The sequence below is a fragment of the Camponotus vicinus genome, unplaced genomic scaffold (genome assembly GCF_025532165.1).
Source record: "Camponotus vicinus isolate PSW18456_S1 unplaced genomic scaffold, iyCamVici1.0 SCAF_8, whole genome shotgun sequence".
Lineage (NCBI taxonomy): Eukaryota > Metazoa > Arthropoda > Insecta > Hymenoptera > Formicidae > Camponotus > Camponotus vicinus.
The window spans coordinates 10,117,924-10,137,287 of record NW_028141980.1 but is presented as its reverse complement, the minus strand read 5'-3'; the positions used below and the strand labels follow the sequence as shown (position 1 = coordinate 10,137,287).

The window sequence follows — 19,364 nt, the reverse complement described above, 5'->3', positions numbered from 1 at the left end:
AAAAGGACGACGACATTTCTCAGCCTTGAGATTCGTTTCAGCAGACACGACGATCACTCGCGACGCGATTTACGATGACACATGACTGCGATCGCCGAATTAACGTGAAACGATGATCGCGCGACATTTATCCGACACTCCCGACGATACTCGTTTTGACTCGAGGTCCGCTTCCGACGATATAAAAAACGGGAAAATAGCGGAGCAAGTGCGATGAGACGAGACGCGGCGCGAAACGAACATGGCGTCTGCGCATGCGCAGTACCTTTCTCGAGCTTGAGATTCACTTCAACGGACACGACGAGCATTCGCGACGCGATTCACACGGCTACAGTCGCTGGAACAACGTGAAATAATGATCGCACGGCGCTAATTTAATACTATTAATATTCGTTTGGACACAAGACTTTGCAACGATGAAAAAAGCGAGAAAATCCTAAGGATCGTTGACGATATCGTTCAGATGTGGCGCGAAACACACATGGCGTCTGCGCATGTGCGCCAAATTTGAATTGTAAGCAATAATTAATATTTTTTCTTTATTCTTCATTAACGCGATATTATCATATTAATTAATTTATTACTGGAAAATATTCTTTTTTATGTATGGACACTTTAATGATGCATTCGACGCACTTTTAATAAGTCAAATCGCAAAAATATGACAGCTTCTCAACCGATGAGCAATTTATTGAAATCGACTTTACCGATTTAAGATATCGATGTTTTCTACATCTTTCCATCGAAAATCCTACAATATCAATATTTGATAACGATTTGACTGGTGACAAAATTATGCGACAAGAGAGAAAGTGAGAGAGAAAGGAAGAGAGAGAGAGAAAATTGTGCACTGTATACAACTACAATCAAAATACTTTTTTCGCAATCAGTTCTATTGTTTTGTTTTCGTGAATGATTTTCGAACGTGAGCATGCGAGATCTAAATATTTGTAGAAGTAGAATCGTATCGAAATTTACATTGAAATTGCGTTTAATCTAATTTTAACATTGCCAGCGAATGTTTACATATTCGATTTGTCGTTCGTCATTGATGCGTATATCGAGCAACTAAAAAGATTATTGCAAACGAGTGAGTAATGTTTCGCAGAACACTTGTGCTGATATTCCCAATTACATATATGTATGTATTTATATATAATAGAGTTTATATATATTTATTAACAGATTAAATAATATCTCACATTAGATAATACTTAAATTTATATTTGACATATATTTTTTCACAGAAAAGGACATAATATTATAACTACTGTAAATAACCTATGACATATCAATTTATCTTTCTATATTCATATGATATTACTACCTAGTATTCTTTTGCTTTTTGAAATTTTGAATAAAGTGGAAAGTAAATTAGATTTAAAATTAGATTTATCTTTGTATTTGTTAAGCCTTTAGATATAATAATGGGTAATGCGGGAAGCAGCCAGCCCGTCAGTCATCATCATGGAAATGTAGCAAGCAGAGAACATCGACGTAACAAAGATCATCCTCCACCCTCTCCAGGAAAAGAAGGCCAAGCATTTGTATTTGACAAAAAACCTAGTCTTCTCTTTCATTCTTCTCAAGAGGAAGAAGAGTCATATTTTGCAAAAGTAACACAAAGAAAAATTAATTTATGTATCATACTTATATACACATGTATAAATACTATATTGTACACAATCTTTGTATAAACAGACTGGCCAACAAGATAGAGAGGATTTTGGCTCGCAACGACCAAGATCAAACACTGTTTCTGAAGGAACAAAAGTTGCAGACAATAAGGTGCTACCGACAGTTTTCAAATGGGAGGGAGGAGGGAAGCAAGTATATATTAGTGGAACATTTACTGGATGGAAAACATTGCCAATGGTGAAAAGCCATGGGGATTTTGTCACAATAATTGACTTACCAGAGGGAGAGCATCAATACAAATTTTGTGTCGATGGAGAATGGAGGCATGATCCTGGACTGGTGAGCATTTGTGGATTTAATAACTTTATATATATATATATATATATTATTATATTATGTACAGCATTAAAAAATGCAAAAAATTATTGATATATAGAAAATCGTAGACAATGGCATGGGTTCTAAAAACAACTTAGTCTCTGTAAGAAAATCTGACTTTGAAGTATTTCAAGCTCTTGCAAAAGATAGCGAGGGCGTTAGTAGTAGCACTCAAACAGAGTATGGGCAAGAAGTACCACCACATAAACATTGGGAGAAAGTAACTGGTCCGCCTATTTTGCCTCCGCACTTGTTACAAGTTATCCTTAACAAGGACACACCGCTATCTGTAAGTTGGATTAAAAAAGAAGTATTTTGGAAACTTTTTAACACAAACTTTTTAATAAAACAATCTCTACCATTGTGCTTATAATTTTTTTCAGTGTGAGCCTACTCTTCTACCTGAACCAAATCATGTTATGCTAAATCATCTTTATGCTTTAAGTATTAAGGATAGTGTGATGGTCTTATCAGCTACTCATCGTTATCGTAAAAAGTATGTTACTACCTTGCTTTATAAACCGATTTAATATTAAGCCATTCCTGTATTTTTTGGTGCTGCTCGTTTCTTAACTATTATAAAGTAGTATAGGTGCTGAGTATGATACAATTGATGCGAAATTTTACAAGTCTTTCTTTGGAGGCGAGGGTATATTACAATATTTAGAAATTTGTTTTAGAAATTTGTTTGTTTGTTGCTACGTTTATTATATCTCAGTCATATGTAAAATAATGTAATTATATTATTTATTAAAGCCCAATATTTTATATTTGCTGTTCTTGCTCTCATCATCAACTTGTGTAAGATAACATGAATTATTTCAAAATATGTATGCATTTTAAGGAATTATAGTTATTTGTATACATATATCGTTTCTATTTAGACATTATTATCGGTTATTTTCGGCATGTACGCGAAAGGTGGACTCGATCTCGTTATGAGGAAGAATAAACCCTCGGCTGTCTGATCGACATGCTCTCCCATTAACGTCACTTGCGAATTGGCGCATTTACCGTTCATGTACGAGTCCCAGTTATCGCATTTTGTCGCCGAGAATCCCGTTTTCGAATTGATACTTTCCGTGAAATATTCATATGATCGTCCATGACTGCATGCCTCTAGAATAAATAGAAATACGAGTAATGTTTCTGTTACAAGAATCTAGTCTAAAAACAAGAAGAATTTGTTACCCATTATTTCGGGAACGCAGCAACATCCAGGTTGAACCGCCGTACCAGCATTCGGATAAAAATCTGCCTTTCCTAGAGGTTGAAGAAAGCCTAATACACCTCCACAGGAATGTATGATATCGACAAATACCGCGTCAGTAGAATCCAATCGAGTTTTTTCAGAAGTAAGCATATGGAATCCTGGCATCGCTGGATCTAAGCCCGTTACTCTGCTTAATTTCCCAGCGGTAGTCGCATCACCCGCGTTCCCAGCCACGTGTGCACCAAGAGAATGGCCTTACATGGATCAATAACGAACACAAAGTAACACAAGTGCAATTATAAAGTATTATCATTATGTTACACAAGACGATATACCGATAAAGTGAACGTTCTCCGTTTTTAATCGAGTTTCTTTCACTAAAAAATCTATGAAATTTGCAGCATCAGTTCCGACTCTTACAGTATTCTGCATCGGTCCCAAGTAAAATGTGCTTGCAGCCAAGGGTTCCCAATCCACGAGGATAACATTATAATCACCATGAGTGAGGAAAGCTATTAAAAACGCAAATTGTCAACAAGTACTATTCGTTGGATGCATCGGGATATAACTCGTAAAGCAATCAAAGAAATAAATAGTACCTTCTTTCATCTTCAAAAGCCCGGTGCTCATGGCACTTGATTTCCAACCGTGTGTTATGAACTTTGTTTTTCGCGAGGGCTTAAAATCGGAATTAGCGAGATTCGTGGTATCATTTAGAGTCACTCGCGTGCCTTCTTTCGGATTGGAACTTGAAAAAAAAAATATGAAGCTAAATCGAATGAACAACTAATAAAACAAGTATAAAATAGTGCGACGTAAACAACGAGTTTATTGTTAAGTATTATATAAATTATAATCAGATACCGAGTATAAATTATATAAGCTATCTCCGATCCATCCAATATGCCACTCCTTTCGCTATCTTCTACTTTTAATACAGCTACTTGGGGTTGCCCATTGCCATCAGGCATGAATATCCAATCCTCTCCGTAGCCGTCGTATCTTTGGCGTAAACCGCTTTCCCATCGTTGCGAGTACGCAGAAGAATACCACAGTGTAATGAGAACAATAATTTGTCTCGATAATAGATTTAATAACATTTTATATAAAATTGTTTATGATCACAAGTTGTGCGAACCGGTCGTGGTAATTAAATCGTCGATGTCACGGGGTTGAAGACTCTTTAAATTCTGGTAGCATCACGATAAGATGACAGTATATACCCTCTCGCTTGGCCTAGTTTCTTCAGTTTTTATCTCTCTACAGTTGTATCGCGAGCGCGGAAGTACTGTCAAGCGACTTTGGAGATTATAATTGTATTCAAAAGGGTGCAGATTACCAAATTGCACACACTACTTCATGCACGCATATCGCGTGCGACCAGCGCTAAATCAGCGGTTTAAAAACCGGTTAGTTTTAACCGGTAATATTATAAATGCTATTAAATGCTATTATAAATGTAAAAAAGTAACAACTCGGTATCATTTGGATTATTTACATTTGCATTTTCTGATACGCGTGCTTTAAAAAAAGCAAATTATATGGTGATCATCCGTCTCGTATAATATGCGTGATCCAGTATAATCGTTCATAGCATGAGTATCAGAAAACGTAGTAAAAACAAAATTTAAAAAAAATGTATGAATAAAACAAAATACAAAATGTGTTTATACATATATTAATAATAATGTATTATTACATATATTTTTTTAATCTTCGGTAGCAACGGTTTTCAAAACTAGTGTTTTAAAACTCGTATAAAACACATGCAGAACGCATTTAAGAATAAAGTACAATCTCCCTATTTATATTTATTGCTATAATATTCGTGATATTGTATGTTTTTCCTTTGTGAATATAAGAACTGTTGTTTATGTATAAACATAAATAGGAGAAAAGGATTATTGCAAGAGGGAAAGGGAGAAGGGGGAAAGAAGAGAGAAAGAGAGATCTAGTTAAAATCTAGCAGCGCAAAAAATAATAATTGCACGAAAATCACATGTCGTCTTCTCTCAATCGTACGTAAGTATCATAAATATGGTTGAGAATTGATGACACCAAGAATCGATTTTTCCTTTGCTCCTTTCTGAAACGAAATAAAAATTGTATATGTTTCTTCAGGAAATAATATTTTTGTTGAGAAAAAAATTGGAAAGTTACTCACTTGTCTTTTTCATTTCGTTAATAGGTATCGTATTTTTCCCAAACTCGCCATCGCCAAAACAACCAACTAAAGGTACATTGGGAAATAGTGTCTTGAATATTATTGACTCTATATTTTTTTCAGCGTCTATAGTGCGACCTATGCATGCGAACATAAATCCCACGGAATGTTTCCTTAACTTTACTTGGTCCTTAAATAATCTTAACTTTTTTTCAACTAGTGCCTTTGTGTCGCATTTTTTGTCTACCACTATAGACCATGTTTGTATTGGACCAGTAATTAGGACAGCTACACAATATGAACTATATACACAAAATTTTCTCGCTTTTTTGAACTTTTCATTATTATGTATACGCTGTGTATATACATTTCGTACTACACCACCCCATAAAGAAGCTATTTTATCTCCTTTGCTATAAACAAGAAATATATGTTATTCAATATCATGTCATCACATATAATATATCTGTTGTATATAATTTTATTTATACATATATACATATATAAAATTGTTGTAAGAATTTATATTTAAATTACCAGTTTTGTACAGCCGAGATCATATGCTCTGCTGTAGCATGACCTGAATAATTGCAGAATAACATTAAACACGTAGACTTGTTATTTGGCATAGATGTTTCATCAATCATATTAAAAAGTTTATTCTTCTCATATTCAAATGTTTCAGATTGTTGTTTTGCAACTTTTTGCGAAATTGATTTTTGTATATATGGCATACATATTGTGAACATATTGACTTTCACATTTGAAATTTGTGGCAACAATGCACATATTATATTTGATGGAAATGATGTATAATCTTGTTCTTCATTAACAATACTACGAGTACATAGTATTGTGGTCTCACAATTTTTTGGAAGTAAATTCAGGATATATTCTTGTAAAAAGTGATAAAAGATTAATTTCAATAATATTATTCCATGACTTATAGATGAAAATAAATAAACAAGATAAAATATGTAAATATTAAAACATAAAAGTATAGAAATTACATATATTAAAATATGATTTATCAATTGTCTTGGAATGCAACTTTCTTTTATTTATTACAATTAATAAAGTTTTTTCATTCATCTGTATAATGAATATATTATATAAATTATGCTCTTCATAGACATTATAATAATAAATATCAATAAATTAATTAATTTGCTTATTAAAAAGATATATAAAATATACCTGTTATAAGATGTGATATTGTTGTGCTAGTTACAGAAATAAAAAAAAAACCTAAAAATGGTTTAATTCTTGAATTTTTGAGATGTCTTAGATTAAAATCATCTGTAGAGCTTTTATAATTTTCAAGTGATTTAACAATGAAATATTCTTTAAAACAGTGAGGACTTCTTCTTATGCTTTTTTCATTGTTTGCAGCCTCCAACCAAAGCCTGTAAAGAATAATAACATATAGAATTCATACTATATATCATCTGTTTATATCACATGCTTTTTATTTACAATCTAACAATGATGTTAAATATAACTGCTAATAAATTTACGTATGAAATTTATGAATTTAGATGTACACTTTAAAATAAATGACATGTAAGATGTGTGTTTTGCTAAAATTCTTTTGAATAAAAATCTCTCTAATTTTATGTATTTATGATTAAATTGAACGCAAAATCATTAACGTATTATGGACGTTATACCTGCAAACCATTGCGGCATTTGTTAAATCTCTACCGTTTAAATACCCGAAAATAATTCTCAAAATATCATAGGTTAAGTAGATGTTCGAATCCACTGAATTTTCACAGCTTTCTTGCACCGTGTCGTCATTTTCGGATTCCACAGGAAAAGCTTCAGTCCGAATTTTCTTTCGCGTTGATTCTGCCATTTAAAATCCGATGATTTGTAATGCCTACTTGTTAGTTGTCACAATATCGTATCATACATACGAAATGCGACATGAAAACAAAGGCATACAAAGATAAACCTACGGCACGTTACTCCAAACGTCTTAAAAGAGAAAAAGAGAGGAAATATTGGATGATGTCCTTTCCCTATCTTCTATTATTAAACATTATTGCGAATTTGATTATCTGTGTATTATCTCTATATGTTTTCTATTAAATGAAATATTTAATAGGAAAAAAAAATATATATATATATATATATATATATATATATATATATAGCGTATGTATATGCATATAAAAAATCAGTCGTATTTAACATAAACAAAATACAATATGGCATCTTTTACAAGATGTAATAATTAGTCATTTTTTCAATATGTTATGTGTTATATAATTGCGCAAATTTATTTAGATAGAAATACATAAAAATGTGCAATGAGGAATTTATTGTAAAGTATAAGTAAAGGATAGGAAGAAATCTTTTATTTCTCATCTTTATAAGTATGCAAAAGTTTATTACAATAAAATAAAATTTGTGGATTTTACAAAGCAATCTTTGATTAGGGAGATAGACGCCGCTTCTCATTTGCTCCAAAATAATTGCAACCAATGAGAAATACTCAGGTGCAAATTAAATTTGGCAATGTTATGATACCTGGTTGAATGTACGATATCGACATTGATACGTATGCTAATATTATCTGAGAACCTTTTGCATCCTGCTGCAGGCGATTCAACTCGACGGGTTGGAGTAACGGGTCTTCTTTCCTACAATTTTGTTGAAAATTACTGCATGTTAATGTGATATAAAAAAATACATTCTTCTCATTAATAGAAGATACCTTATCACTACTAAGCTGTACAATGGTTGACCGGGATTCGCCTTTCTATAATGTTGAGTACAGGAGTACACATTGTATGATATTTTATGTCTGTTCTTTTTCCTTCTAACAGTCCTTTCTGGTGCCGGTTTTATTATAGCGAGTTTGTTGAAGATCTCCGCCAATGAGACCACATTTCTCGGACCGATCAATGGATTAATAAGCTTTATGACTTGCACTTCGTGGCATTCTTCGTCATCTTCATTCGTATTTTTACAATCTTCATCATCAATCGTAATAGTTTTCTCCTCAGACCATCTTTTTTTCAGTTCTACCCATGAACTAGCTCCTGAACGAGTGGTAAAGGAAGGACGATTAACGATTTCATGACCGACATGATTGCTCCTATTGGCGTCATCGTATCGTCTCGTAACGGGATGCGTATTATTATGCATCGATGCATTCTCTAACATTCTTCGTTGACAAAACCTCTGCTGCCACGAAAAATTCTGATAGAAACCATGGAATTGATTTTCCGCGAAGAAATGTCTCATTCGATATCCCTCCATGTGCGTGATTGGCATTGCGAAATTATTCATCTGTATAGTCAGACTTCTACTTTGCTGAACGGCGTTTCCGTTATTTCCAAAGGCGACAAACAAATTGTGAAATATGTTCTGCGTTCTATTCTGCACATAAACATCTGGACTGTAATTAAAGGAAAATCTATATGCATAAGGCAAACCAATGTTCGTCCCATGTATGTGATGCATGGGATTGAACGATCGTGACGGACCGCACAAAGTCGATCGTGAATGTTGATTATGGAAAAAAGTGTTTCTATTATTGACGGCAACAAGACTCCTCAAATGCGACGTATTTTGCCTCGCGTTTGTCCTAGTATCCTTGCAATTCTGTCTTGCTCTTTTGTCATTTTCTTGCATGTGTAAAATTTTCGTCCGATTGTACTGATAAGTGCTCTTCTGAGGTCTTATATTATGTGGTATATATCGTCTGGGAATTTTCTCTGTAATATCCGATTGAAATGCAATATTTGGTAACAAGTTCAACATTTCCATTCTTGTCATACAGTGTGGTAATTCCTGGATCTCATCATCAGACAACTCAATTACCTAATTGAAAGAAAAAAAATTATTTTGCGAATAATATACTTACAAATGAATTCCATATATATTAAAATATTATACCTCATGCTTTGATTTTTTCATATTCGACAACTCATCAACTTGCGTTAATTTTCGCTTCTCCGCTTTAGAATTTTCATTTTTGAAGCCAGAATCAATTACAGAAATCTCAGGAGATAATATTTTATCATTTCTTTTAGGCAACTGCTTAACATTACGTTGAATACGAGCACCCGGCCATTTTGATACTTTAACAGTTTTCTTCGAGTTACATGTTGTATCTCTGAGGATTTTGATATTGCCTAGTAAAGTTTCATCAGAAATTATTTCTGGTTTAGAATTTTGACTTTTTTCTTCGATATTTATATTGTCTTGTGTCCTGTCAATTTCCATTAATTCAAATATATCCGAGTTATTTACACTTTTTTGGTCTTCTATATTAGATAAAAGATGGACCATTACATCTTGTACTATTTGATCTACAGGCTCTTCTGCTATAATATTTTCTTCATCTTTTGCGTTAGCGTCAACAAATGATTTATTTAATGTTTTTGTCACATCTTTTATCAAAGTTTCTTTTGATTTTTCTGTGCTTTGATGATTCTGATTATCAGATATTCTCAGTCCACTTTCAGGATCAACAATAATTTTCCGTTTAACAAACTCGTCTGATCTATAGCACTTTTCCGGCTCTTCATAAAAATAACGTTGTATACGATAGCCATAACGTGTTAATTGACTATAAACTCTATATTCATCCAAAGTACATACCGAGTCATCAATCAAGATTTCATATGCTTGTTGAATCGAACATGGTACACCGTTCCAAATGAGTTCAAGACAATTCTACAATACACAAAAATATATCGAAAATAAATTATATTTTTAATACGTTAAGTACTATAAAAATAAAGTTTCATAAAATTGTTAGATGGTTACAAAACTTATATTAAATTTTAGAAAACATACTGTCTCTATGAGAAATAATGTTTCTTCTGGCAATAAATATAGGGAACCATTTTTTTCCAAGCCAAAATTGTTCCATTCTTGGCCAGATCTTTTAGTAACAAGAGCTTTCTTTTGGGACGGTATCCATTCAGCACTGGCTAATTCCGAGATACGTTCAACTCTTTCAATATTTAATAAATCTCTACGATTTTTAAGTCCTTTTTCAATCTGAACATTTTGAAGCCAAGAGTTATTAGGCTCAAAATGCTTCTTTCCACTCTTGGGCAAAACTTTCAAAGATCTTTCCCATTCTTCTAATATGTTACTCCTGATACCTTTGCTACGTAGTAGTTCTTCTGCCCTATTTGTATAAAGAACATATCAATTTCAACTTGGTTATGCAAATTTTAACAAGTATAAGATGCATCAATAATTATAATGTTGTGATATAACAGTTTGTGTAATCAGTCTTTCTCTAATAAAATAAATTTTTCTTTAATTTGTTTTGAAAAATTCTTCAATGCAATTCAAATGTAAAGTAAAATAATTTTTTCATGTACATATAATAATTTTATACATAAACAGTGTTATATTTAAATTATGCTTCAGTGGCTGTAAAAAATTAATTATGTTTACAATAAGCTGTTATATAGACAAGAATAACAAATTGTCAAGTCACAAACTTACGTCAGTGTATTGCAAAATAATTTTTCGCATGTTTCATCCATGGCGATAAATAGACAACTATAATAAATAGCACTGTAGAGTACATGAAATGCGATTTAAAAGACACATGTCAAAGGATTTTTTAATATTATTCAAAATAGCGTACAGTGCTCAAATTACTCAAATAACAGGGGCTACGCCAGTGAATTACGCATCACAGCGAAATCAATGTCAGATTTGCGTTGTCGTATCCCTAGACACGCACGTTTTCGATTCAATTTCTAGGAAAATAAAATCAGGCGAGCTCATAGATGACGCAATGGTTCTCCAATATGGAGAAACATAACATGCCCGTCTTGCATTTCATTCATTAGTGATAAACCATAGACATATAAGACACATAGATGGAGCATCAGCTGATATGGAAAAGGGGAGGGAGAGTTTCATTTTATTTAAATAAAATAAAATTTATTATAATTTAATTATTATTATTTATTAATATAAATTATATTTAAATTTAAATATTAATATTATTAATATTTAATATTATTAATATTATTAATATTTAAATTTAAATAAAATTTATATTATTATAATTAATGAATATTATGTTATAATAACAAATATTATATATATAGATCATTATTAAAATTTCACTACTTATCTATAATATTTATTAGTAAATAATTTATTAATAAATATCATTTTTATTCAAAATAGGGTAATTAAAATTTGAATATGAGCGGGAGTTGCCTAAAAACGGCGGACCAATCAAAAGTGGCCCCCTGATGGCCCCAGTCTCTTATTAGAAGGCTTCTAAACCTCCCCTCGTCACAGGTGGACTCTACGTATCTTATAATCTATGGACAAAACACAAGTTTGTATTTGTAACGGGCCACTCCTTTCGCTCGCGAATTTCTACACAATGCTCGACGGTTTTTTTTAATATCCTCGTGTGTAAGCGCACGCGATCGCGGTGATGCTAATCGCGTGCACCATCCATTGATATATCCCGGACTCGATTGACTCGATTGGGAAGTCGCGATCCAAAGGTGAGCCTTATGACACACGATTCGAAGAATGCGTTGGGCGTTGACCATCGCTACATAACCCTACGAGAGTTGATTATTATCATCTTTTTTTAAATTTATTTTACCGTGTTATTTATTAAGCATGTAGTGACTGGAATTATGATGCTTCCATAGGAAGTAATTAAGATCAACTGAATTTAACAAGTTACGCGTACTGCTGATTAAACGTCGGATTGTATGTGTCAAAAATTTCGTTTGTATCGTTTGAATATTTTAATCGAAATCACATGGCGCATTATCGTCGAAATAATGTTTTCGAGTGTCTTATGGAATAAGTGAATGACGAATATTTTATATTTCAGCAAAAATGTGGATCTGGATTCTCTTATTATTGCTGGCTTCTGGAAATGGCCAGGTCACCCAAGAATCACCGGAATATACTTCAAGGCCTCCTCCACGAAATCGTTACGATGAGCGGGATCAGAATACAGGCTTTGGATTCTGGAATCCTCAAAATGAGAATGTTATAATTAAAGAAGCGTAAGTATCAATACATTGGATTTGACACACTGAGATAAAACATTAATTAATATAACATGAATAAAATATCTCTGAAAGATTCGATATAATTCTTAATTTATTTGCAGTACATATTTCGTTGTTGCGTCTCGCATGGTTAGACCAAATCAAGTATACAGAGTTGCTGTAAACATTCTTCACAGCCCATTACCTATGACAGTGCGTTCATCTATTCAACGCAATGGGGTGGAAATTGCGGCGGATTATCAGGAAGTGAAGGAAGGCATACCAGAAACTCTAATGATGCGTATGCCACCTACATCTGTAGGTGGTGATTATAAATTGCGTGTGGAAGGGATGTACAATGATCTGAAAGGTGGTCAAGCTTTTTTGAACGAAACCAAATTGATATTCTCACAACGTTCCATGACTATATTCATACAGTTGGACAAGCCTGTGTATATGCAAGGCGAAACTATACGATTCAGAACGATTCCAATAGACACGGAATTGAAAGCATATAACAATCCTGTGGACGTATATATGTTAGATCCAAACAGGAGAATTATGAGAAGATGGCTCAGTAGGCAGAGCAATCTAGGTACAGTATCGCTGTCATATCAATTGTCCGATCAACCTGTGTTTGGGGAATGGATCGTACAAATAATAGCACAGAATCAAGTAGAGGAGAAGACATTCTTGGTGGAAGAATACTATCAAACACGTTTTGAGGTGAATGTTACAATGCCAGCGTTTTTCTTTGACAATGATCCCTATATTTATGGCATTGTTCAAGCGAATTATACTTCGGGCGCACCGGTGAGAGGTAATCTAACTCTGAAAGCCAGCTTCAAACCATTGGACAGAACGCGCATTTCTTCGGGGATTGAGCCAGTCGAAAGGTATTTTAATTTCAACGAATATTATCCGGCGTGGTTTAGAGTATTAAATTTTTATGAGGAGAGAATACCAGTGTTGAGGTTCTTCAACGGGACGTATCACTTCCAATACCCTATGCAGGAATTATTGAATTTTGTTCCATCCATCGATGGGATGGAAGTCACTATAATTGCAACAGTAGGCGAAAGATTCTTGGATGAGGTGATTGTCGGCTATTCTGTGGCGAGAATTTTCAATTCCACTACAAAAATCCGTTTCCTTGGAGGCAGTCCACAAGTCTTTAAGCCGGCGATGCCGTTCTCGTTGAATCTTGTTGCGTCCTTCCATGATAATTCGCCACTACGACCTCAACAGCTCAATGGTGCTCTAATGGAGATTCGTGCAGATGTCGAGACGCGAAGCGGACGTCGTAACATTGATACCCAGTATCTAACAGCATTGTCGGAACACGCGGATGTGTGGTCCATAAAGATGGATCTTCGAAAGCAACTCGGGCTGGAGCAAAACACCGATCCTAATCAGATTCTGAACGATATTACTTCCATGAGGATCTACGCACAGTTCACCGACGGTGAAGGTTACAGGGCGCAGACCGAATTATTACTGCTCGTTCACGAGTCTCCGAATATGAAGCATATCAAGATATCAACCTCTACTGAAAAGCCTAAAGTCGGCGAATACATGGTGTTTCATGTACAAACCAATTTCCATATCGATGCTTTCAACTACATAATCATGTCCAAAGGTACAATACTTTTGACCGGAGAAGACAATATGCAACACAGCGTAAAAACTTTTGCGATACCTTTAAGTCCTGATATGGCTCCTGTTGCAACTGCGATGGTATATTATGTGGGTCGCTATGGGGAAGTCGTGGCGGATTCACTGACATTCCCGGTGAACGGCATCTCGCGCAATAACTTCACCGTATTCATCAACAACAAGAAGGCGAGAACCGGCGAACGCGTCGAAGTAGCCATCTATGGTGAGCCCGGCGCCTACGTTGCATTGTCGGGTATTGATCGTTCATTCTACACCATGCAAGCGGGGAACGAACTGACGTATGCAAATGTGATTACGAAAATGGCACACTTCGACGAAGAAACCAACGGCACTCACTTGCACACCTGGCAGTACCACGACGGCGATCCAGATGAAATCGTGTACTTCCCGTCATCCACTTTCGGTATCGACGTCAATCGTACGTTTGATTATATCGGCTTAGTTGTTTTCACGGATACTGTGATACATCGGCGACACGAACTCTGTAATCAGACTCAAGGATATGGCGAGTGCCTATCTGGTCGATGTTATAAATTGGAGAAAAAATGTGACGGCGTGTTCGACTGCGAGGACGGTACGGACGAGACGCGATGCGTAGAGCGAAATACAACCGATTTGGTGCAATTCCGCAAATGGCGTTTCAATCGAATTCAGAGGCATTACGAAAACGTCTGGTTGTGGAAGGACATTAATATCGGTCCACACGGTCGGCAAATCTTCAATCTGGACGTGCCGCGAAGACCGGTTCATTGGATGATTACCGCGTTCAGCATGTCGCCTAGCATGGGCTTCGGTATGTTGCCCAAAGCGTTGGAATATATGGGATTTCTGCCGTTCTTCATAAATGTAGAGATGCCAACTCGTAGCAGGCAAGGCGAACAGATCGGTATCCGTGTGTCTGTCTTCAATTACATGCGCCACAATATCGAAGCGACGGTGGTATTGGCAGACTCCAGGGACTTCAAATTCGTCCATGTCGAGGACAACGGCATTGTACAGTCGTACAAGCCGCGCACTTCCTTCGGCGAACATCAATTCTTCATTTGGATTCCTGCACAAGACGCTAGCGTCGTTTATCTGCCCATCGTACCGGTGAGACTCGGCAATATCAAAATTCAAATCGACGCTAGTAGTCTGATCGGGAGGGACTCGGTGACTCGCAATTTGCACGTTGAGGCCGACGGAGTACCACAGCACCGGCATGAATCAATGTTGTTGGATCTTAGCAATCGAGCCTATGTACTCCAATATATGCACGTAAACATTACTGAGACACCAATCATACCATATGATGAAAACCGTTACTATGTGTTCGGATCCAACAAAGCGACTATCAGTTTGGTTGGCGACGTGGTGGGGCCAATCTTTCCGACAATGCCGGTAAATGCGACGAGTCTCATGAATCTGCCAATGGATTGTGCCGAACAGAACATGTTTAGCTTCGCCGCCAACATGTACAACACCTTGTACATGCGTCTGATTAATCAGCGTAATCGAACGCAAGAAAAAGAAAGCTTCTACTACATGAATATCGGTTATCAGCGACAGTTATCGTTTATGAATCCCGATGGGTCTTTTAGTTTCTTCCGCACTGATTGGAACCAATCGATGCCGAGCGTCTGGTTGACAGCGTTCTGTGCGCGGATATTCCAAGAGGCCAGCTTCTATGAATGGGAAAATTACTTGTACATCGATCCCGAGGTGATAGCCCAAGCGGTTTCCTGGATACTGAAACATCAGACGGAATACGGCTCGTTCTACGAAGTAACCTGGCTACCGAACCGGAAGATGAATAGTTCCTTGAATTATAGAGATAATTTAATTGCTCATCGGAACATCAGTCTTACTGCTCATGTTCTTATCACGCTGGAAAGCGTCAAAGATCTCACTGGCGGCTTGGGTTCTCAAGTGGCTCTCAGTTCGGCCAAGGCTGTCATGTGGTTAGAAAGAAATCTAAACTTGCTGGAACAAAGTGGCAAGCCATACGATATAGCGATAGTAGCTTACGCACTTTTGGTAGCGAAAGCCTCGATCGCCGAGCAAGCTTTCGATCTTCTGGCAAGACATGCACGGAGAGAGGGTGGGCTGACGTACTGGGGTAGAGAACAGGTGCCGCTTCCTCCAACCAAGACGGAAAATCAGAGAAGCTTCCTGCTGCCGCGTTTACCTTACGAATATGACTCTGAAAACATAGAAACAACCGCATACGCGCTACTGGTGCACGTCGCTCGACAAGAGATCATGATAGAGCCGATTGTTATGTGGTTGAACGCGCAGAGATTGACGGATGGTGGATGGGCCTCTACTCAGGATACTGTTTGGGCGATAAAGGCATTGATGGAATACACCGTGAGAACGAGAATAAGGGATGTCAGTTCACTGACAGTATCAGTGGAGGCTACCGCTTTGCCGGGACAGACCAAGACGTTGACCATAAATGATAAGAATCTGGCAAGACTTCAAACGATCGAGGTGCGTAACATTTCAAGGTTCATATTTTCTGCGATGTATTAGGCTACTGTTTAAATTGTACGATTATTTTTTAGATACCGCATGGGGATGCATGGGGAACTGTGAGAGTGCAAGCAAAGGGCGCGGGCTATGCCATTTTACAGATGCACGTGCAATATAACGTGGATATAGGGAGATTTCAAACGCAACCGCCGGTTAAATCCTTCGATCTAGTCACCAGAGCGAATTTCCACGGCAGAAATCAGTCTCACATCTCATATCTTAGTTGTCAAAGGTGAGATTACAAATTATAATCATAACATCTCTTGCTATTTTTATTTTTACTGCTATAAAAACGTACTGTGCTTCGTAGATGGACGAATCTCAATGAATCTGCGCGTTCGGGTATGGCTGTATTGGATGTAGCCATACCAACCGGTTACATAATCCAGCAGCAAACTCTGGATAAATACATCTTATCGAAACAGGTGAGAAATCTCCAGAGAGCACGTTTCCAAGACAAAAAAGTGCTTTTCTACTTCGATTATCTGGACTATGAAGAGACGTGCGTAAATTTCACCGTGGAACGTTGGTATCCCGTTGCAAATATGTCGCGATATCTTCCCATTCGCGTTTACGACTACTATTCTCCAGGTATTTAGAAATTTATTATTATTTTACATTGTTTATATGATTATATTATTTGTATTATATGACTAATTTATATTATTCTTGTTTTAGAACGTTTCAACGAATCTATATTTGATGCACTGCCAACGTATACTTTAAATATATGCGAGGTTTGCGGTAGCTCACAGTGTCCTTACTGCCCAATTTACAATGCTGCTACACTTTTAGCAACACCGGCAGGTTTCCTGCTTATCGCGTCACTTGTCGTCACGATAACAAGGTATTTCCGAACGCAACAATTCAGTGACGGCTAGCAATCACTGCAATAACACAAAGATAAAAATGTTCGATCCTTGTCAATTTCTATTGCCATGGTTTGCCTCTGCTAACAGAGCACAAATATGGAACGGTACGATGATCGAAACATATAATTTTATAAAAATGATAAAAATAATATGTGCGAGTCAAACAGAAGACAAGTTATTATTTCCGCGTAAACAATCAATAATTAATGTAATCAATTATCCTGTGTAATTACGCGAACCATCATTGAAATGATCATGCTATAAGTTTTAATTCCTCTTTTTAATGAAAGTAATTATTTTTGATAATTCTAACTATTTTTACATATGACATATTAATATTGAAGATCTCTTTTCTTGCTACATAAGAGATATATCAAAATTTCTTTTTACTCACTACTTTTTACTTTATACGCTTTTATATTTGTAGATTAATATTTTAAAAAATAGTTATCAATTGAAATAAGAACAATTAATCTTATTATTTATCCGAGGAGATTTTTTGCAATAGGCAAAAAGCATAATATTATGTACTTTTTGATACAAAACGCACAAACTTTCATTGCATCATGATATAATAACATTGTATTGTCGAAAGTAATCATTTCGGAGAATATTGATTGAGAGCAATTTTGGGCGTTTTATACAATGCCTAAGCAATTTTATTATGTATTATTCAAATTCGATTATTATTAATTTTATAAATATTATATTATCCGTCCTGTGTTTTTTTAGAATGCATAAAGTTGTTTTTTACACGGTTAGGGCATTGTACTCTTGGAGGCAAAGCATCTCAAGTACAAATCAAGCGTAATAGTTGTAGCCAGCGATCTTCGTTAGCTATGCTATTAACTATTATTACCAAAATAATAACGGCAAAAGTGTTCGTAGTAATTAAAAGAGTATATCAAAGAGGATATATTATATACTAATTTTTCGGATTTTTAATAAGCTATGTAAAACGCTTTCCACTAAAATTTTTTCATTCGATAGATTTTCATCTTCATTTCTTTGATATTTCTTATTTTATTTATACCATTTATGGAATTATATATTATTTGTAGATCGTGCCTTCGCGTAATGCTCGTTAAAAATATTCTGATTTTTTAAAACTACTTATTTTATATATTACATCAAATTTTGAATATATAAAAAAAAAGAATCATTCAAAGAGGCAACAAAAGACTTGAATGTATGATTCGGTAAAATGTGTAAATAGTAGAATAGGAGACATAAATATTCCAACTCGATAAAAAAATCGAGTAAATTATGATGATACCGTCCTGTTTATATATATAAATATATACTTGCGTGGATCAAGATTTTATGCCGTCCCGATTAGTGCCTCAAGAGAATACATTATGTGTATAGAAGATATGTGTCTGTTAAAAAAAACGTTAAAGATATATTTTAATAACATAGCACATTATATAAATATGTATATGACTTACAAGATATATATAGAAGCTTAAGCTATAATTAATAAAATAATCAGTTACGCACCACCGATGCTTTAAGGGTTTGCCTTGAACTTTAAACATGATTATCACAATTCACAAACGACAGATTTTTGCAAAAATTATTTTTTACACGCAACGTAATATAGATTATAAATATGTAATATGATCCTTAAAATGCATTCGTGCTTGCGTAACTCCTCAAGATACCGTCCAAGAAAAACAAGTCTGCTTCAGATAAAATAAGTACTTTATTAACACTAATCATCGCAAAGTGATCTTTGTTCGTATGATCTACCACAATCTTTTTTTTATTAGCGAGATCAACACGTTTAATACATATGGAATACATATTTTTAAGTTTTATAACCTTTATACAAATATAAAGAATAAAAAATATTATTTCATATATATATAATGTTTAATGTACCTTATTAC

The 19,364-nt window shown here is 35.1% G+C and overlaps 5 protein-coding genes across 9 annotated transcripts; 2 read left to right on the top strand and 3 right to left on the bottom strand.

The window, feature by feature from the left end:
• The first annotated feature begins 784 nt into the window (after nucleotides 1-784).
• On the top strand, nucleotides 785-5,213 carry Alc (5'-AMP-activated protein kinase subunit beta-1). 3 transcript variants are annotated; one of them, XR_014440196.1, is made up of 7 exons: nucleotides 785-1,141; nucleotides 1,413-1,616; nucleotides 1,702-1,977; nucleotides 2,075-2,305; nucleotides 2,400-2,512; nucleotides 3,176-3,510; nucleotides 3,631-5,213. XR_014440196.1 is itself a non-coding variant. In XM_083107161.1 (6 exons), exons 2-6 carry the CDS (start codon nucleotides 1,428-1,430, stop codon nucleotides 3,180-3,182), a joined length of 816 nt encoding a protein of 271 aa, XP_082963287.1. In that variant the 5' UTR covers nucleotides 785-1,141; nucleotides 1,413-1,427; the 3' UTR covers nucleotides 3,183-5,213. The 3 variants fall into 3 exon arrangements, 2 of the variants coding, with proteins under 2 accessions (XP_082963287.1, XP_082963286.1); XM_083107161.1 differs by having other exon boundaries at nucleotides 3,176-5,213; XM_083107160.1 differs by lacking the exons at nucleotides 3,176-3,510; nucleotides 3,631-5,213 and having other exon boundaries at nucleotides 788-1,141; nucleotides 2,400-2,786.
• Nucleotides 2,407-4,817, bottom strand: LOC145976172 (pancreatic triacylglycerol lipase). The gene is made up of 5 exons (XM_083107159.1): nucleotides 4,094-4,817; nucleotides 3,829-3,977; nucleotides 3,565-3,741; nucleotides 3,208-3,483; nucleotides 2,407-3,135 (listed from the first exon to the last, which is right to left on the bottom strand). Exons 1-5 carry the CDS (start codon nucleotides 4,327-4,329, stop codon nucleotides 2,897-2,899), a joined length of 1,077 nt encoding a protein of 358 aa, XP_082963285.1. The 5' UTR covers nucleotides 4,330-4,817; the 3' UTR covers nucleotides 2,407-2,896.
• Nucleotides 4,889-7,489, bottom strand: LOC145976170 (F-box only protein 22-like). Of its 2 annotated transcripts, XM_083107158.1 has the most exons (6): nucleotides 7,355-7,489; nucleotides 7,064-7,244; nucleotides 6,591-6,799; nucleotides 5,931-6,288; nucleotides 5,394-5,806; nucleotides 4,889-5,315 (listed from the first exon to the last, which is right to left on the bottom strand). In XM_083107158.1, the coding sequence occupies exons 2-6, from the start codon at nucleotides 7,072-7,074 to the stop codon at nucleotides 5,242-5,244; spliced, it is 1,065 nt and encodes a 354-aa protein (XP_082963284.1). In that variant the 5' UTR covers nucleotides 7,075-7,244; nucleotides 7,355-7,489; the 3' UTR covers nucleotides 4,889-5,241. The 2 variants fall into 2 exon arrangements, with proteins under 2 accessions (XP_082963284.1, XP_082963283.1); XM_083107157.1 differs by lacking the exon at nucleotides 7,355-7,489 and having other exon boundaries at nucleotides 7,064-7,348.
• A 245-nt stretch (nucleotides 7,490-7,734) lies between these two features.
• Tsen54 (tRNA splicing endonuclease subunit 54) lies at nucleotides 7,735-11,119 on the bottom strand. The gene is made up of 5 exons (XM_083107148.1): nucleotides 10,875-11,119; nucleotides 10,209-10,548; nucleotides 9,303-10,085; nucleotides 8,116-9,227; nucleotides 7,735-8,041 (listed from the first exon to the last, which is right to left on the bottom strand). The coding sequence occupies exons 1-5, from the start codon at nucleotides 10,913-10,915 to the stop codon at nucleotides 7,894-7,896; spliced, it is 2,424 nt and encodes an 807-aa protein (XP_082963274.1). The 5' UTR covers nucleotides 10,916-11,119; the 3' UTR covers nucleotides 7,735-7,893.
• A 583-nt stretch (nucleotides 11,120-11,702) lies between these two features.
• Mcr (macroglobulin complement-related) lies at nucleotides 11,703-19,337 on the top strand. 2 transcript variants are annotated; one of them, XM_083107139.1, is made up of 6 exons: nucleotides 11,703-11,905; nucleotides 12,247-12,424; nucleotides 12,532-16,558; nucleotides 16,633-16,832; nucleotides 16,911-17,191; nucleotides 17,279-19,337. In XM_083107139.1, exons 2-6 carry the CDS (start codon nucleotides 12,252-12,254, stop codon nucleotides 17,479-17,481), a joined length of 4,884 nt encoding a protein of 1,627 aa, XP_082963265.1. In that variant the 5' UTR covers nucleotides 11,703-11,905; nucleotides 12,247-12,251; the 3' UTR covers nucleotides 17,482-19,337. The 2 variants fall into 2 exon arrangements, with proteins under 2 accessions (XP_082963265.1, XP_082963266.1); XM_083107140.1 differs by lacking the exon at nucleotides 11,703-11,905 and adding an exon at nucleotides 11,950-12,119.
• The last annotated feature ends 27 nt before the right edge of the window (nucleotides 19,338-19,364 follow it).

What these genes read in the sequence shown, in the direction of transcription:
- Alc (XM_083107160.1), top strand. Translation starts at nt 1,428, where the DNA reads ATGGGTAATGCGGGAAGCAGCCAGCCCGTCAGTCATCATCATGGAAAT. An exon ending in GGAGGCATGATCCTGGACTG is followed by an intron (nt 1,978 to 2,074) that starts GTGAGCATTTGT and finishes ATTGATATATAG; the next exon opens with AAAATCGTAGACAATGGCAT. An exon ending in ACAAGGACACACCGCTATCT is followed by an intron (nt 2,306 to 2,399) that starts GTAAGTTGGATT and finishes AATTTTTTTCAG; the next exon opens with TGTGAGCCTACTCTTCTACC.
- LOC145976170 (XM_083107157.1), bottom strand. Translation starts at nt 7,251, where the DNA reads ATGGCAGAATCAACGCGAAAGAAAATTCGGACTGAAGCTTTTCCTGTG. An exon ending in AATGCCGCAATGGTTTGCAG is followed by an intron (nt 6,800 to 7,063) that starts GTATAACGTCCA and finishes TATTCTTTACAG; the next exon opens with GCTTTGGTTGGAGGCTGCAA. An exon ending in TAACGAAATGAAAAAGACAA is followed by an intron (nt 5,316 to 5,393) that starts GTGAGTAACTTT and finishes ATTTCGTTTCAG; the next exon opens with AAAGGAGCAAAGGAAAAATC.
- LOC145976172 (XM_083107159.1), bottom strand. Translation starts at nt 4,329, where the DNA reads ATGTTATTAAATCTATTATCGAGACAAATTATTGTTCTCATTACACTG. An exon ending in GCTTATATAATTTATACTCG is followed by an intron (nt 3,978 to 4,093) that starts GTATCTGATTAT and finishes TTTTTTTTCAAG; the next exon opens with TTCCAATCCGAAAGAAGGCA. An exon ending in GCTTTTGAAGATGAAAGAAG is followed by an intron (nt 3,742 to 3,828) that starts GTACTATTTATT and finishes CGTTTTTAATAG; the next exon opens with CTTTCCTCACTCATGGTGAT.
- Tsen54 (XM_083107148.1), bottom strand. Translation starts at nt 10,915, where the DNA reads ATGGATGAAACATGCGAAAAATTATTTTGCAATACACTGAC. An exon ending in TTATTTTGCAATACACTGAC is followed by an intron (nt 10,549 to 10,874) that starts GTAAGTTTGTGA and finishes TTATACAAATAG; the next exon opens with GGCAGAAGAACTACTACGTA. An exon ending in TACAGCTTAGTAGTGATAAG is followed by an intron (nt 8,042 to 8,115) that starts GTATCTTCTATT and finishes ACAAAATTGTAG; the next exon opens with GAAAGAAGACCCGTTACTCC.
- Mcr (XM_083107139.1), top strand. Translation starts at nt 12,252, where the DNA reads ATGTGGATCTGGATTCTCTTATTATTGCTGGCTTCTGGAAATGGCCAG. An exon ending in CAAGACTTCAAACGATCGAG is followed by an intron (nt 16,559 to 16,632) that starts GTGCGTAACATT and finishes ATTATTTTTTAG; the next exon opens with ATACCGCATGGGGATGCATG. An exon ending in TTACGACTACTATTCTCCAG is followed by an intron (nt 17,192 to 17,278) that starts GTATTTAGAAAT and finishes TTCTTGTTTTAG; the next exon opens with AACGTTTCAACGAATCTATA.